The 17,405-nt window shown below is 36.4% G+C and overlaps 2 protein-coding genes across 2 annotated transcripts; one reads left to right on the top strand and one right to left on the bottom strand.

Annotated features, from left to right (window-relative positions):
- The first annotated feature begins 356 nt into the window (after positions 1-356).
- Positions 357-7,213, top strand: HMA1 (heavy metal atpase 1). The gene is made up of 13 exons (XM_089612304.1): positions 357-1,046; positions 2,340-2,490; positions 2,562-2,746; positions 2,839-2,985; positions 3,448-3,643; positions 4,180-4,292; positions 4,653-4,894; positions 5,278-5,383; positions 5,674-5,838; positions 5,998-6,214; positions 6,302-6,489; positions 6,580-6,666; positions 6,810-7,213. The coding sequence occupies exons 1-13, from the start codon at positions 555-557 to the stop codon at positions 6,990-6,992; spliced, it is 2,472 nt and encodes an 823-aa protein (XP_089468430.1). The 5' UTR covers positions 357-554; the 3' UTR covers positions 6,993-7,213.
- A 1,475-nt stretch (positions 7,214-8,688) lies between these two features.
- On the bottom strand, positions 8,689-9,825 carry LOC149400013 (transcription factor MYB44-like). The gene has a single exon (XM_089611311.1). The coding sequence runs from the start codon at positions 9,742-9,744 to the stop codon at positions 9,049-9,051; it is 696 nt and encodes a 231-aa protein (XP_089467437.1). The 5' UTR covers positions 9,745-9,825; the 3' UTR covers positions 8,689-9,048.
- Between the last annotated feature and the right edge of the window lie 7,580 nt (positions 9,826-17,405).

The following is a 17,405-nucleotide window of genomic DNA, read 5'->3' on the forward strand; positions in this document are numbered from 1 at the left end:
TCGAGAAAGACCCATTTCGAGAGAGATTAATTACTTATCGATGGTGGCAACAACGGCTTCATGACAACAAAGTTGAGGGGTCAAAAATATCATTATCCCTTATTATTTATTATTATTTCGGCATTTGATTCTCATAAGAAACTCACAAGTTACAACCAAATAATATTCTAGATTTTCGAAATTAAAAGTAAAGAAAATAAGCAAATTATAATAAAATAAAATAACTGCGTCAAAATTTCTACAACTGACCCTCTCGTTTCTCTATTACGTAAAATTTTATTTTACCAACCATCTTTACCATCCTCGAATAACCAGCCGGTGTCATTCTTTCCCGATGTACAAACTACAAACAAAATCAGGTAAATAACAAATTGACTACTTTACCCCTAAAATGAGGTCATAGTGTGGACGGAATGTCACCAGACCTTGACCTACATCGGTAAACAGCCAACGCCCAAAGTCGACAACCACGAAACTCGCTCCGGCTTTCTCTCGTTCTCCGAGATGTCTCTCCGATCATGAACTAGATTCCTCTCAACTAAACCCTAGCGGAGATGGAAACCATAAGTTATCCAATCGGAATCGGAAGGTACAACCCGTTCCTGCCGAGTCGCAGATCAACCTTCCGAATCACCTCGCCGCAAAAGCTTATCTTCTTCCCTCGACCCCAGCGATTCTCGTCCGTACGATTTAAAGCCATACCTCTCTCGAACCTCCGTTGCTCCGCCGCAGCGTCCGATCACCACCGCGATGAAGACGTTCATCACGACCATAATCACGATCGGGATCACCAGCATCACAACCACTGCTGTGGGAATCGGAGCGGGGAAGAGTCAGAGCTGACGGAGGCTCAGAAAGTGATTGTGAGGTTTGCAAAGGCTGTGAGGTGGACTGAGCTGGCGGATTTCCTGCGCGAGAACCTGCATTTGTGCTCCGCTTCGGCGGCGTTGTTTCTCGCCGCCGCTGCTTGCCCGTACTTGGTTCCGATGCCTGTCGTGAAGCCGATGCAACATGCTTTCATGATCATGGGTTTTCCTCTAGTTGGAGTAAGTTTGATTGTCGTAGCGTGTGATTTCTTTCACGTACTCTTATTTTTAGGAATAGCCTAATACAACTCTAATAATTGACCTTACCGATGTTATTAGATTATCAATTGAAAATTCAACATAAAGTTCGTGTTTTTAGACAGTAAACTAGTTGCATTCTACATCCTGCACAAATCGTTTTTTTGTCCTTAAATAGGGCTGAAAATCTGTTCCATATAAGACTAGGATAACAAAGCAAGTGAGTTGGTAGGCTAAAATATTCAAATATGAGGGTTATAGCATAACTAACCCTTCTCCTTCTGACCCTACTCGGAGTTTAAAGCAATAATGAGAAAAACACAAAACTGCTTTAGATAGCTGAAATCGCTCAACACTTCCCTTGAAGTTGGACAGTATATGCCCATCGCATCCTGAAGTTGACTGCTCAAGCCCTATCAGTATTAGTCCATATGGTGATCTTGGTCAGGACATGAATAAGACAAGTACATCAGCCTTCCTATCAGATGTTAAGATCACCCGTTGTCCACGGTATTACCGTCAAAGTCGTCTCCCGATTCGACATTAGGAGGTCAATGACGTTCTTTCTTTTGGAGATAAAGATGCTTTACTGGATCATCCCTATTCCAATGAAGAGCATGGATGATTAAGACCATTGGGGGATACTAGAGCAGAGCTTGTGGTTGGTGAATAAACAGGATATTATGGCCGAAGGAGGCGTAACCTCCGATAAAGAATTAGTTGGGTCAGCCATGAAGAAGCCGAACTTGATGTAGGAGGGAGTGATCTTTAGAGAGGCTCTAATAACTTGCCCTTATTCAAGTTTTCTAAATGATATGTCTCTTTTTGAAATTGAATAAAATAATAATATTGTAGGACCTGAAATCTGATCCATAAGGCTAGGAAAAAATTAACTGACTAGATAATTAAGATATTTAAAACTAAGGTTTAGAGCTTAACAAATCACTCTCCTGTCGTTCCTTCTCGGATTCCAAACTTATAAATAAGAAAATACCCGAACTCGCTAAAATTGCTGAACAGATTTAAACATCTTTGATGTCCTCTTTGTTAACTTGTTTGTATGAAGTTATGAGCATATGCCATCAAACTGTACTCTATTCTAGTTGTTCTCATTTTAGAGTACCACTCTTTTACTGTCTAAATATAATGTTTGAGCCACCAATACTTCCTGTGCCTGATAATGGAAGCTAATTATCTGAGGTTATTTGTTTCCAGTTCATAAAGTATGCATCTAGTGAGGTAGTTTAATAAGGTGATGTACAATTTTCAATATAGGTCTCTGCATTACACGATGCTCTTATTGACATTGCCGGTGGAAAAGTTAATATACATGTGTTGATGGCTCTATCAGCCTTTGCATCAGCATTTATGGGGAATGCCTTGGAAGGAGGGTTACTTCTTGCCATGTTTAATTTGTCTCATATAGGTAACCCTTATACAATCATCTTCTTTGTACTCCAAGGAAATCGACTAAATTAACATATTAATTCATTACAGCTGAAGAATATTTCACCAGTCGCTCAATGATTGATGTAAAAGAGTTGAAGGAAAATCATCCAGAGTTTTCCCTTGTGCTGGATATTGATCAAGGTTATGTTCCCAACACCTATGATCTGGCATATAAAAGGGTTCCTGTACACAAGCTAGAAGTGGGATCTTATATTTTAGTGGGAGCTGGCGAGGTATGCAATGCTTAATGAAAATATATAATGGGCAAGGAGACTCCATACCCCAGAAAAATGTCATAGAAAAACTGATATTATCTTGTTATTAGTCTGTGCCTGTAGATTGTGAAGTTTTCCAAGGTAGTGCAACTATTACGATTGAGCACTTGACTGGAGAAGTGAAACCATTGGAGATAAAAGTTGGTGACATGATTCCTGGGGGTGCAAGAAATGTGGACGGTAGGATGATTGTAAAGGTATGCCTCGCCTAGTCGTACTTTCCCACATTCTTAAGAATGCACATATTGTGTTGTAAATTATACATAAATTTCCTCTCCATAACAAGGGAAATAAAAGTGCATTCGTGTAATTATTTTCCTGTAAAGTAATTTTTTCGTTAAATGGTAGAATTTGTAAATGAATTTTCTTTTAAATGATTGACAAAGTAAGTTTCTTAAAAATTAATTGAACTGGTGATGTTACTGATGTTCCTCTCTCTATTGGTTGTCTGTGCCCAATAAAAGTCGGTATACCATGAAATGGTTCGTATGTTGTCATTAATGATAATGCTATCGATGCTTTTGATGACATTATTAAGCTGTGGTAGTAATCTGATTGTATATAGCGGATGTGTATGGTAGCTGAAAGTGCTACTGATCTAGTATATTCGTAAGTTGTCCTACTCATTTTCAATTCAGTTATAATTACATTTTGTGCAGGCTACAAAGACATGGACAGAATCTACTCTTAGCAGGATTGTACAGTTGACTGAAGAAGCGCATTTAAATAAACCAAAACTTCAAAGGTGGCTGGATCAATTTGGCGAACAATACAGCAAGATTGTTGTTGTCCTGTCTGCTGCTATTGCAGTCCTTGGTCCATTTCTCTTCAAGTGGCCATTCTTTAGCACCGCAGGTGGTACTTAGTTTAGGCAACGCTTTCAATGAAAGGCAAATAATCAAGTAATCATTTCATTTCAAATGTGTGCTTTTTTTTTTTTGTGTGTTTGTGCCTCCTAAGTATACCTTATCCGTCTCTCTTGTTCTGCTCTGAAGTTTCAGATCATATTCAAGTTGCTTTCAGATTAAAAAAATTAAAATAAAAAGGAACGAGCATCATGCTTTTACTGAATGAATATATACTGCTACCTGGAAGATAAAAAAGGTTCTACATGTTCTTTTAATGAATGGTTTCAATTACAGCATAATTTTTTCAACCTACAATTATACGAAAACCACAAGGGGAGATGTGTTCAATTGATCTCCTTTCCGAATCTAAACTTTATCTCTCATCAGCACTTGACTAGATCATCCATTCCGATCGTCAATCTTCATATTAGGTCTCTTCTTTATAACCCTCCGCTGCATAAAAACTAAACACATACCCTTATTTGCACGTTATCTTTGACATCCATATTTTGCATTTCAATTGATATGGATTTGATCGTGTAGCTTGCAGAGGATCAGTGTACAGGGCTTTGGGACTTATGGTGGCAGCCTCACCATGTGCATTGGCTGTGGCCCCATTGGCATACGCTACTGCAATTAGTTCATGCGCGAAAAAGGTAATAACTGTCTATGTTTGATAGTAAAAATGTTGCATTTCCAAAAGTGCATTTCTTGTTTAGTGAGTTCTTATGTTGCCAGTAATATAAGTAGCTCTAAGGATTCCTGTAAATCAAATGTCAATAAACATTGTCTTGTGCCATTTTGAATATGGTTACGATGTGTCAGCCTTTTATTATTATATAGAAGAAACAAAATATATATAAATAAAAGTGCATGGCAGAAGCCAAGACACAGATTCACCCAGAAAGTGTACGCGGTTAATATTGTCAGCCTTACTCCTTTATATTATCCGAATACAAAAGAACGTGATTGTCCCTTTCATTGGCGATAAATGACTTCATTTTATTGTGTCGTAGGGAATATTGCTTAAAGGCGGCCATGTACTAGATGCTCTATCTTCTTGCCAGACTATCGCATTTGACAAAACTGGGACACTGACTACAGGGAAACTAGTGTTCAAGGCAATTGAACCAATTTATGGACATCAGGTTGGGAAAATGAACCCAAGTATTGATACATGCTGTAACCCCAGTTGTGAGAAAGAAGCTCTTGCTGTTGCAGCTGCTATGGAGAAAGGTACCACACATCCTATTGGAAGGTAAGCTCAGCAAACCAGCCTTATTTCCTTTCTGTAGATCATGAAGGCATTAGCAATCATATAAAATGCGTATAAAGAAGTTACTGCAGTTTTTTTTTTTCCAAACTTCGCAGCTATAGACACTATTAGGCACGAATAAATACAGAGAAATTTTCGGAGAATCTAGAATATATGGTCTAAAGCCGTCTATTCTTATCTTCATTCATGTGCTATATATTAGGAAATCCCCTTGGTAAACTGATAAAAAGATGGTTTGTGGGTATTTATGAAATATTTTACTTCAAGTAGTTTAAAAAAGTGACAGTAATTTTCAACTTTTTTAAAAAAAATTCTGTTAAACATATCTTTATTGTCCTATAATTTCCAATTTCTGCTTCTTACAGAGCTGTGGTAGACCACAGTGTAGGCAAAGATCTTCCTTCTGTCTCTGTTGAGAGTTTTGAGTATTTCCCTGGAAGGGGTCTCATCGCCACTCTTAATAGCATCCAGGTATGTTCTACACAATAATTTATCATGTTTATGCTCTTTTCTATATATATGATGGCAATTCAGGAAGCTAGTGCACTTTAAGGTGACCTGCTTAGACTTTCCCGGACTGATCTAGTGCACTTCTTTGTGATCTGTGTCTTGACTTTAACCAAGCATACTCTTAATTTCTATATGAATATATGTGTTTCTTCTGTAATAAAAAATAAAAAATCAGGCAGCAATATCCTTTCGTTTTTAGTTTTAGTTTTTTTTTTTTTAAGTTATGTCGTTTTGTTTGCTTGATCTTGCAGTCAAATTCTGGTAGTGGCAGAATCCTAAGAGCGTCGCTTGGGTCTGTAGATTTTATCACTTCACGATGTAAATCAAGAAATGATTCGGAAAAGATCAAAGATGCTGTATATACCTCATCTTATGGAAGTGAATTTGTTCAGGCCGCACTTGCAGTCGATGAAAAGGCAAGTTTTCAGCTGTAGGCTGTTATGATCTTTAAATTCACCATTCAAAATCTTTAAATTACACCACTTGCTACGATTTCTAGTTCGCTCTAACTTCGCTGTTGAACAAAGGTGAACTTCTTGTGAATTTACCTATCGAACTGCATCACGATTAAACAGGTCACTCTGATTCACTTTGAGGATAGACCACGACCTGGAGTCGTAGAGGTGATAAGAGAATTACAGGAGCAAGGGAAGTTCCGCGTGATGATGTTGACTGGGGACCACAAGTCAAGTGCGGTGAGGGTGGCAAATGCTGTTGGGATCAAACAAGTTTTCTGCAGCCTGAAGCCCGAGGATAAGCTGAGTCACGTGAAGGAAGTTTCTAGGGATACGGGTAAGTAATCTATTTCCGATGTAGTTGGTGTATTGGTGTGTACAAATTCACCAACCACATGGGTCTACTTTTAATTTTGTTTTCCAGGGGGTGGTCTGATCATGGTCGGGGAAGGCATTAATGACGCCCCGGCTCTCGCAGCGGCCACAGTAGGGATTGTTCTCGCCCAACGAGCTAGTGCAACGGCCACGGCTGTTGCTGATGTGCTTTTGCTGCGGGACAATATTTCCGAGGTTCCATTCTGTATCGCCAAGTCCCGCCAAACTACTTCACTCGTATATAACTACTTCCACCTTCGACTCGTTTTCTTTTCTTCTCTCGTTATGTTATGCGAGGGTTACTGATATTTCCATATTTCTATGCAGATTAAGCAAAACGTTGCCCTCGCACTATCTTGTATCATTTTGGCAGCTCTTTCTTCTGTTTTGGGTTTTATTCCACTGTGGCTCACGGTATTTTTTATTTTTTTTCGGATAGTAAAATTTAATAGATGATCGAAGCCCTTGATTCTTACTATAATAAGTAAAATACGAAGCTACACATGCTGTGAAACTATTTTTCTGTCAACAGTTGTGATATATGATATACAATGCAGGTTCTTCTACATGAAGGTGGTACTCTTCTTGTTTGCCTCAACTCGATACGCGCTCTAAACAACCCAACATGGTCTTGGAAGCAAGATATCTGGCAATTACTCAATGAGATCAAATCTAGACTCGTGTTCTTGAGAAGAGACGAGAGCAAGGCTACGGCAAATGTGCGCGCTGCTCCATTGTGACTCAATCTTGCTGGTACTCAAAATTTTCATTCATCAGGCTTGTTCATAGAAATAAGTAATATCAGGCTAGTAATTTAATGTAACTATAAAAACCAGAATTTCCATTCGTAGTTATTGTCCATACTCAGGAATTTAATTATAGCCTGTCAATTAAATGTCTTCGTTTTGGATTGGTGTAATTTCATAAAAGATCACGCGGCGCATCTGTGCGCGAACTCTCATCATTTTGACGTAAAGCCAATTATTAATTAAGAAAAAACCAAGGATAATTAATAACGGTAAGTAGACGATTACTTCCACCATTTCACTTTGTTTATCGCGACGCTAAAAATCTATAACATAGATAATAAACACCACTTCTTCTCCAACTTTCATCCTTAGGCCGTCACGTGTCGCCGTCAGTCACGTGGCGTCACCAGGCGACGACACGTGACGGCCTTAATTTATTTTATTTTATTTTTTTCGTTTTTTTCCTTTATTTTATTTTTTTCTTTTATTTTTTTTTCGCCTTTATTTCTTTTTTCCTTTAGTTTTTTTTGCCTTTAGCTTTTTTTTTCATTAATATATTTTGTAAAACTTTTTCAATGTATATTATTTTTTTTTCTCCCTCTCTCATCAATATATTTTGTATAATTTTTTTTTTATGTATTTTATAATCATAATTACTAATATTATATTATACTACATCAATAACATACAATATATTATGTACATTATGTTGAGGGTATGTTATTATATATATAAATATATATATATATATATATATATATATATATATATATCTTTAAATAGTTTTATATTTTCTTTATTAAATTCTCTTTCTTTTTCTCTTTGATATTTATTTCCGTTCACCTTATATGGGTCTCCATATTTCATTGAAAGCGAACGCAAGTTTTATTTACCCATGAAAATCTAACCAATGTACAAAGTAAATTTTTTACATTTTATTATTTATTCATGATTTTTAATGGTTTTTTTCTTAATCGTTGGTTTTTTTAGTGTCCATTGTTTAAGAAGCTTGATAACACATCATTAATATTAATATAAAATCGAATGATAATATCATAAAATCATTCGAGTGTTGCTAAAACTAGTATGATAAAATTTGAGTCGAAGTGGGAATGTGTGTGTGAACACGTGTATTCTTAAAGAATAAACCCAAGTTTGACATTTCATGTATGCTTTATTTTCGGTCAGTGGTTGGCGGCTGGGAGAGACGTGTTTTTTGTTAGTCGTCCAAATTCAAGATAAGTTTAAGACTTTAAGCTGAATTATACATAAATCTAATCTCAGGAATATTAAAATAAGTTAGTTATCGTTCCGAAACATGTTATGCCGGTTGAACCAGAAAACGAGTAACAGACTTGGCATGTTATACCTTCCCTTACATCTCCAACTACCGCCAAGGCCAAACCGCTCTTCTGTTTTGCTTCCACTTTTTCAACAAACCCTCGCGTACGAATATCATGCCATTGTAACTGAATTATTTGGATGTATTCATGATGCCAATTGATTATAACTTGAGTTCACAGGACTTAATTAAATGGTCCCATCCCAGGAAAAAAACACTTGTCCATGCTCGATTTCACTCCAAATTCTGGGGCTTATTTTTTTTTTATCTGTGTATTATATGACTACCGATCATGTGAATTCAGTCATCATCGGAAGAAAACAGAACACTTACCAATATCACAGATCACTAAAGAATTCGATTGTTTATTTTTTTTAACACGTGAGATAAACTAGAAAGCTCACTGAAATTTCAGATTCTTTTTTGAAAGCATATTCAAATCTCCATTTCCTCTTTTTTCCTAAGTTGGCTTCTTTTCTTCAATATTTTTTTTTTCACTTTCGTTTCTCCGAGAACCTTTACCGGTCCATTACTCCACACACCACTGAACTTTCACCTCTCTCTCTCTGTACATTGCGAGGAACATTATTCCCTCAAATACTAAACCCCAGATCCATTTTTTTAAAAAAGAAAAAAAAAATCTCTGTCCATTTCTTTAGCCTCTCCAATCCAAGCCGGAGCTTGAATCTCATCACAGCTGTGATTCTAATCAGCCTTACTAATCTGAACCCTGTTCCCTCGGAAGCCATCGAAGGCGAGCAATCGAGCCTGGTGTTGCTCTTCCTCCAAGACCTTCATGTAGCTGCTCACCTCGCTCCTGATCATCTCCTGCATCACCGCCACCAGCTCCTTGCTGAACACCCCGGAGGAGCTGCTCGGCGACTCCACTCCGGGGAGCGACAGCGTCAGAGAAGTCACCGGACCGTCTTCGTCGGAGGAAGAACACGACGGCGGAGGAGGAACCACCCCGCCCGGCCTCGCCACGGGCCGGTACACAACGGGAGTGGCCGAGTCGCTGAGGTCGGACCCGGACGGGCTGACGTGGCGCTTGGCGGCGGAGGGGTTGGGGTCTTGGTCGTCGCTGCGGCGGCGCTTGAGCGTGGAGTTCCAGTGGTTCTTGATGGCGTTGTCGGTGCGGCCGGAGAGGAGGCGGGCGATGGTGGCCCACTTGTTGCCGAAGCGCTTGTGGGCTTTGATGATGGTTTCGTCCTCCTCCGCCGTGAAGGTCCGGTGCTCCACCTCCGGCGAGAGCTGGTTGCACCACCTCAGCCGGCACGATTTCCCCGACCTCCCCGGCACGGACCGGCTTATCACCGTCCAGTTCCTAGCGCCGTGCTTCTCCACCAGCTTTTTCAGCGACTCGTCCTCCTCCGGACTCCACGGCCCTTTTATCCGATCCATCGCCACAGAAGAAGAACGAGAAGAAGAGAAAATAAGACGAAGATATGTCTGTGTCTGTATGAGTAGAGAGAGAGGGATAGGGTGAATATAAAGGGCGCGGAAGGGCGACCGGCTCAGCCGGTCACGTTCTGTTGGGAAATGGGAAGGCCCGTTCCCTGATTGGCCACCGACTCTTCCTGTCTAAGCGGTTAGTTTTGCGATACAGCTGGAAAACAGACACGCGTCGCATCTCAGCTCTCTTCACTGATTTACATGCATAAATAATATATATTTTTTTAATTTTGAAATCGAAATCTATCTTGAGCTCTTCTTAGCTTTTGTTTAAGTGTGGCCCACCTAAAACAACAGAACCAGCAGTGACCGTCTATTTTGTCCTCTTCTTCCTATCCTTTTGAATTAATGCGAGCGTGCTTAAATTCATTTTATTACTTTTTATTTTTATATATAAACCCACTTTGGGTGTTAACTAACAAGTAACAACAACGACTAGGGACTCCAATTTCAATAAATCTATAAAAAAGATAAACTAGGTGGATTGATCATAGACGAGTTTTTAAAACGCGCTTACTGTGCGCGTGGGCTAGGACTTGTACAGCGACACTTTAGAAGAAAGCTATTGAGAACCGAACAATGAGAACTAAAATTATATGTGACGACTAAAAAAAAAATATATATATATATATATATATAAACGGGTAAAGCGTTGGGTTTTAGTTTTAGGATAACCATGAAAGCGGTTGAGTAAAGTTTCTCTATTTTTTTAATATATATTTGTTCTGAGTTTGACTGAGAGACCACGCTAGGATGTTTAAGCGTTTAAGGTCTATATATGTATATATATTGAAATTGAATAATTTAATGATGAAAGGCACGGCCGCACGGAAATGGTGAGGTGGCAGAAACGACAAGATTGGTCGCCGAATTGGAAGGCGAATCATTAGTGGCTTGTGGCTGTCAAAACCTGCCACCACTTGGACCCTTCACCCACACACCATCTTTCTCTCTCCTCCACCGACACTTGGCGGTCACCACTCTCTCGTACGGAACACGGCTTTGCACGCTCTCTAAGACACACAATCGGGACTTTCTTCCCACCCTCCTCCTCCTCATGTGACTCTACCCTTCAACTTGCTCTTTTTAATTATATAGTTTAATTTAAGTTAGTAACATAATAACAGCCTGTGTTTCTTCTTTTGTCAATCAGTCCTCTTTTTTGCTAATAGTACGAATCGTCAACCCTTTTGTTCTTACTCTTTTAATATTCTGTTTTTAACTTTTATCACAACGGTGAAAAAAGTTTTTAACTATCATTATTATAAGCAGTAATTTCTTCTTAAAACAGCAAAACTAAAACAATAAGCATAATTTCAGAGTTACTATTTCCACGGAAGATCAACCTCGTTTGGACTAGATTTGTGAGTTACTATTTCCATGGGCTCGGCCTAAGCTCCCGTCCCGTTCGCACCTCATTCGGGCTTGCCATGCCTTATCTATGCTTCATCCAAGTCTCGTCGAGTCTTCATGTGTCTGAACCTCATTTTTGTATCGTCTCGCCTCCAGACAATCGCGTCTGATCTTGAACTCAACCCAAGCTTCGAGCTTATTCAACTCCGCTCACGTCTTGTATGGCCCCATTTGTGTCTTATTGTTAAAGTATCATAGGGTTCCATCTTAAAACCAATTGGTAATAGGAGGAGTAACCCATGACCTTTATAAGGAACACAAATATACATTATCAGTTGATGTGGGACTACCTGATACACCCTCCTCGCGCCCATGATTGAACAACTGGTGCGTGAAGTTTGTAAAAACGGGTGGCCCAACATCGAGAATGAGTTTAGCTCTGATACCATATTAGAAGTGTGAGTCTAACTCACACTCATAAGTTAGCTCAAGAGTTTAGGGATGTCAAACACTTATGAAGAGCACATTGCTCAAGTACCTAATCGATGTGAGACATTCTAATACACCTCACTCACACTCAGAATGGATAGCTGGAGCGTGAAGTTTGTGAGAATGAACATTCACGGTGGTCCAACATTCGACATTGGGCCCCGCCCTGATACCATGTTAAAGTATTATGGTTCCATCTTAAAACCAATTGGCAACAGGAGGTCCCACATCGACTGGTGATGTATCTTTGTGCTCCTTATAAAAGTCATGAGTTACTCCTCTTATTGTCAATTGGTTTTAAGATGGAACCCTGATACTTTAACATGGTATCAGAGCGGGACCCAGTTTCGAATGTGGGACCACCAGTGAATGTTCATTCTCACAAACTTCACGATCCAGTTGTCCATCCTGGGCGTAAGGGGGGGTGTATTAGAATGTCTCACATTGATTAGGTAATTAAGAAATTAGTTCCTTATAAGTGTTTGACATCCCTTTACTCTTGAGTTAGCTTTTGAGTGTGAGTTAGGCCTACACTTCTAATACTTATCTAGTTGTTCCACGTCGGATGAGAGTGAACCTTCCTAACCAAGATTGATCCTACAATGGCCAACCTTCCCTTGGCCAAGGTCTTTCCCTAGCCCTAGCTCGGTCCATGACTCTTCTAATGCTCATTGTTGCATCCTAATGTCACGAGCTTACTTTTAAAAGACTGTGATGCTCGGCGCTAGTCTCGCATGTTGGACTAGCTTTCTCAATAGAGACCATTTTCGACGAGTTTCGCTTTGTCTTGGGCTCATCAGGAGAATGACTCCAATTTCTGACCAATTTATACAGGGCTGGCTTAGGAATGGCAACGGGTTACAGTCAGGCACGAAGCCATGTTCCACTGAGGGGGGCTATAACCCCCCCTGATTTTTTTTTTTTTGCACTTTTTACCCACTTTTTATTTTATTTTTACAATTTTATACCCTTAAAATTTACAAATTAGCCCCTCCTGATTTTTTTTTTTTTTACAAATTAACCCCTAAAGTGAAATCCTGGATTCGTCCCTGGTTACAGTTATCAATTTGTGCAGGGATGACATAGTCCTTTATTCAAGTTCATATTCACGATCAGCGACAGATGCCTCAAATTCAACTGAATTGGTCTACCCAAGGTTCAAAATATCGTTACCGATATTCATACCGAGGTTCTGATTTTACGGATATATCGAGTATCGACGGATATATCGACGGATATTCTATAACAATTTAAATACCGACTACCGATTATATCGGTGATATATCGTTGATATATCGGATACCGACGGATATATCGACAAAAATCTTATAACAAAATATAATTTTAAAAAATCTAAAATATATATATTCAAATTTAAAAGATAAAATAGTTCTTAAATGCTACATATTAATATATATATATATATATATATATATATTCAAAAGCTTGATTTTTATTTTATTTTACAAATATATATAGTTAAATTGTAATAAATATATACATATATAAATAAGTATTTTCCATATATATGATTATATATACACTTACATGTATTATAAAATATTTACACGAATCTATTAAAAATAAAAACTGTACATTGTCATATACAGTATTTATAATCTTGAAGGTAATGTACATAAGTCAAATAAAGTAGGTATATTCATTAAAAAGAAATAAAAAGTTGATGTGCGAACATAGACAGATACAAGTTTACAAGTTACAACAAGTGATAACATAGGCAATTGCTTATTTTCAAATGTCCCACATCGATTTATAATAAGAAAATGTGTTAGTTAAAACCCCTATAAATCATGAAAAAGATCTCCGGCCTCAACAAATAGTAACGCCTTGTGAATTGGGCTTTATTGTGATTTGGGCCCGCTCAAAACTGGGATTATTTAAAGTTGTAAATTTTTTTTATTCCTGATTTCGGACGATATTTTCCCGAAATTGGACGATATTTTGCGTTTTATAACGTTTAAAATATCGCGATATTTTGACATTTTTGTCGATATATCCCGATTTTTAAGCGATATTTTATAAAACGAAACGATTTATTGAAGTTTTTTTACCGAGGTGTCTTCGGTAGCGATATATCGTCGATATATCGGGAGATATCGACGATATTTTAAACCTTGGGTCTACCTAACTTAAATTTTTAGTAATCATAATAACGAATATTTCAAATTTTTAGAACGTAAGAAAATTATCTTTTTGTTCGAAACCAACTAAGACTTGTAGTTTAGTGACAAATTTTAAAGGGACGTTGGGTAACCGAATTTACTTGGAGCCGTGGGTATGCGATACTGTTTAATGGAGAAATATATAATAGAATGATCCGTATCCATTTCTGTTACTCGCACAATCGTACCGACTACCTAATGCTCGTCGTTTTATTTATTTTAATAAAATAAAAAAAAAATACTATGCATGCCGTTGTAGGGGTCTGCTCATATTAATTTAACTCATATGCGTACTGAGTTTTTATTCGTCATGCTTTTTTTAAATATAGTGGCGTTTCTTTTGTTCTATATAATATTTGACAATGACTAACTTCCTTTACAGTGACTTCGACCAAATATATATATGAATGAAGATAATAATAATAATAAAAACTTCCTTTACGGTTGTTTCCGACTAGCGTTGCTTTCTTATGTATATAACTCTTGACGAAATCTTCAATCTTGGTTATATGTACATATAAATATAATTATATAACGTCATGTCGAGGAATTGGTAAATTTAACTCAAGCATATGATTTATTCCTTTTATATTAATTTTTTTAACCTTAATCAAAAAATTAAAATATAGTTGAATATCGCAAAATTAATATATAATATTGGCTAATTTATAATTCACCGTAATGATTAATTTCATTTACTTAATAGAGTTCACAACTGTAAGAATGAACGGTAGAAAAGAACTTAATCTGGCTATATTTTTATTTTTTTATATAATTAAATTATAACTTTAATTGATAGTAGTTAGTAGGCTATTTAAACAATTTATTTCCTTAACTTACGCTCCTCTTATTTGTTTATTTTTTGGAAAAACTATATAACTAGTCTAAAACGTGCATAACTTTTCATATCTCATTCATGTTTTTAAAATATTTCAGCAATAACTGTTTCTTTTTTCTCTAAACAAATATACTGTTGTATTCCAAATTTGATTAACAATTACTGAAATCTGATCAACAGCTTTTGAAATATGTTTAACATATTTTTAAATATGATTAACAATTTTTGAAATCTAGTTAACATTTTTGAAATCTTGTTAACAGCTATTGAAATCTAGTTCATAATATTGATACCAAGGTTCTAAATGTCGGAGAAAGTTGTCGAAAATCGTCGGCGATGCCGCTGCCGGAGCACTAACGGCCGACGAAGTTGTATTTTCTCGTTTCATCGTAGAAAGTCGTTTGACTTTTGAAGAAACGACGTGCCGTTTCTTCCGGCGAAAATCGGTGACTAATGAGGAGAGTTAGACGAATATCGACCTCTTCGATGTCGTTCCGGCGCAGTGGAGTGTAAAAACGTAACTATTTCGGCGATGTTCGACGGCTGACTGCGAGGTTGACGTTTCTCTCCATGCAATCTTTTTCGTTTTTTATTATTTTTTTCTTAACCAGAGGCTGAGCGGCTGGAGAAATGGAAAAATGGAGAAGATGTGAAAACGTGAATGAAGGAAAAGATGGCATATTACAAGCCCTAATGGGCCAGACCCAATATAAAGCCCAAGAGAGTAATATAAAGTTGTATTTACAAAATAATGAAGGATGGAAGTAGAATTTGGTGTTTAATGAAGGCAATACGCTAGCAGTAAGAATAATTTGGCTCTATTATAAAAAAAATAATCAACAATCTAAAGTTGTAACATATGACAAGTTTTGTGGAATTTATAATTAAATATACTTAATTCCTGGAAATTTCCTAATTTCATTTTTGAATCTTACATGCAATATATCTTTAATTATATTCGATATTTAGAAGGAAAAAAATTCAGCAAAATAGACACAAGTTGCATTGTCAAAAGAATTTGACACTAAGATTAATTTTTACACCAAATATGGTGTAATTTTTAAACCACTTTTTTTTCCTAATATATCTTACTCTAAAAAGAAAATTTTAATAATATAATTTTTAATTAGACATTTTAATCTAAGGTGCTTTTAAATTAAGTGTCTTAATTTTATTAGTTATTTAGTTATGTCTAATTACATATATTAAAATATAGAGATTTGTAAGTAACTATGCAACTTTAAACATGTGATTTTAGATCTAGCCTATGTTTGACAATTTTTAGGGATATAGCCAACTGGCTTATGTGTCAATAATTAAGGTCTGATTTACCATTATTTATTAACAAATTCGTTACTTTATCTCTCCTATTTTTTTCAAATATTTTTTGTTGCATCAAAACTTCAAAAATTCGTATCTTTCTCATACGAACACGAAATTGAGTGATTTCAGATCCTACAAATTCGTGGCATCGAGATCTTCAAAAATAGACCCATTGTGTTTGAGAAAAATTATGTTTAATGCATCATAGTTACGTTTCCATTTATTTTTTTGATAATTTCAAAAATTTTCAGTTATTTCCATATTTAAGGTAGTAACGTGATTTTTTTACATCTATGATATTAAACATGATTTTTCATTAAACACAATGGATTTATTTTTGAAGATCTCGGCGTCACGAATCCGTAGGATTTGGAATCACTCAATTTCGAGTTCATATGAGATAGATATGGTTTTTTGAAGTTTTTATGTAAAAAAAAGTGTAGGAAAAAAATAGGAGAGAGAAAGTGACGAATTTGTTAATAAATAAGGGTAAATCAGACCTTAATTATTGCCACGTAAGTCTGTTGGCTATTTCCCTAAAAGTTGTGAAACATAGGCTAAAAACAAATTTCATAGTTTCATTTTGGCTATTTCGCTACACTGACCTAAAATATAATTGTATTTTATTTATTAATTATGTGTAACATATAGTATAAATCTATAATAAATAATTTTAAAATAAAAATAAAAATTAAAAGATATATTATCATATGTATATATATATATTAACATATTCAACAACAATATTTTCGTTCGGTTTTCCATCGAAATGTCGATTTTCCATCGAAAACGGCAATTGAAAACGGCATTTCATTTGCCCTTTTACACATTTTTTTCATTCGGTTTTCCATCGGCGTGTCGAATTTTCGTAAATCACGAGACTCGAAACGGCATCGAAAACGACATTTCGAACCTTGATTGATACATTGAAATCCGTTTAATAGTTATTGAAATCTGGTTAACAGGTAAAATCTAGCTACCATTTATTGAAATCTTATCAAACGTTATTGAAATCGGGTTAATAGTTAATTAACGACAAAATGGACTCTTCAAAATTAAAACGGTTATTTATGAAAAATTAAATGTTCATCGGTCAATATTGAAAATAATTATGAAAACGACTATTGAAGTAAATTTCCACTTTATTTTTTCTTTCATATAAGTATCTAATAAAAAATATCATAGCCAAAAATTTTGTAGCTCAATACTTGTTGAAAACGTACCAAACTCTATTTTTTTTTAATCTTTTTCTATGTATTTAGTCCATGTGATATGGAAGGCTTATAGTTCGCCTCTAATATATATATATATATATTTGTGTTCAATGTCGAATTCAAGTTCTAGAGAGAGAATCTTATACTTATAGATGTGTAGCTCGAATGGGTTGAAGGAGATGATAGATCGGGGCATGCCATGTAGACTAG

The sequence above is a fragment of the Urtica dioica genome, chromosome 4 (genome assembly GCF_054948205.1).
Source record: "Urtica dioica subsp. dioica isolate 48M chromosome 4, U.dioica_male_clone48M_v1_H2, whole genome shotgun sequence".
NCBI classification, from domain to species: Eukaryota; Viridiplantae; Streptophyta; class Magnoliopsida; order Rosales; family Urticaceae; genus Urtica; species Urtica dioica.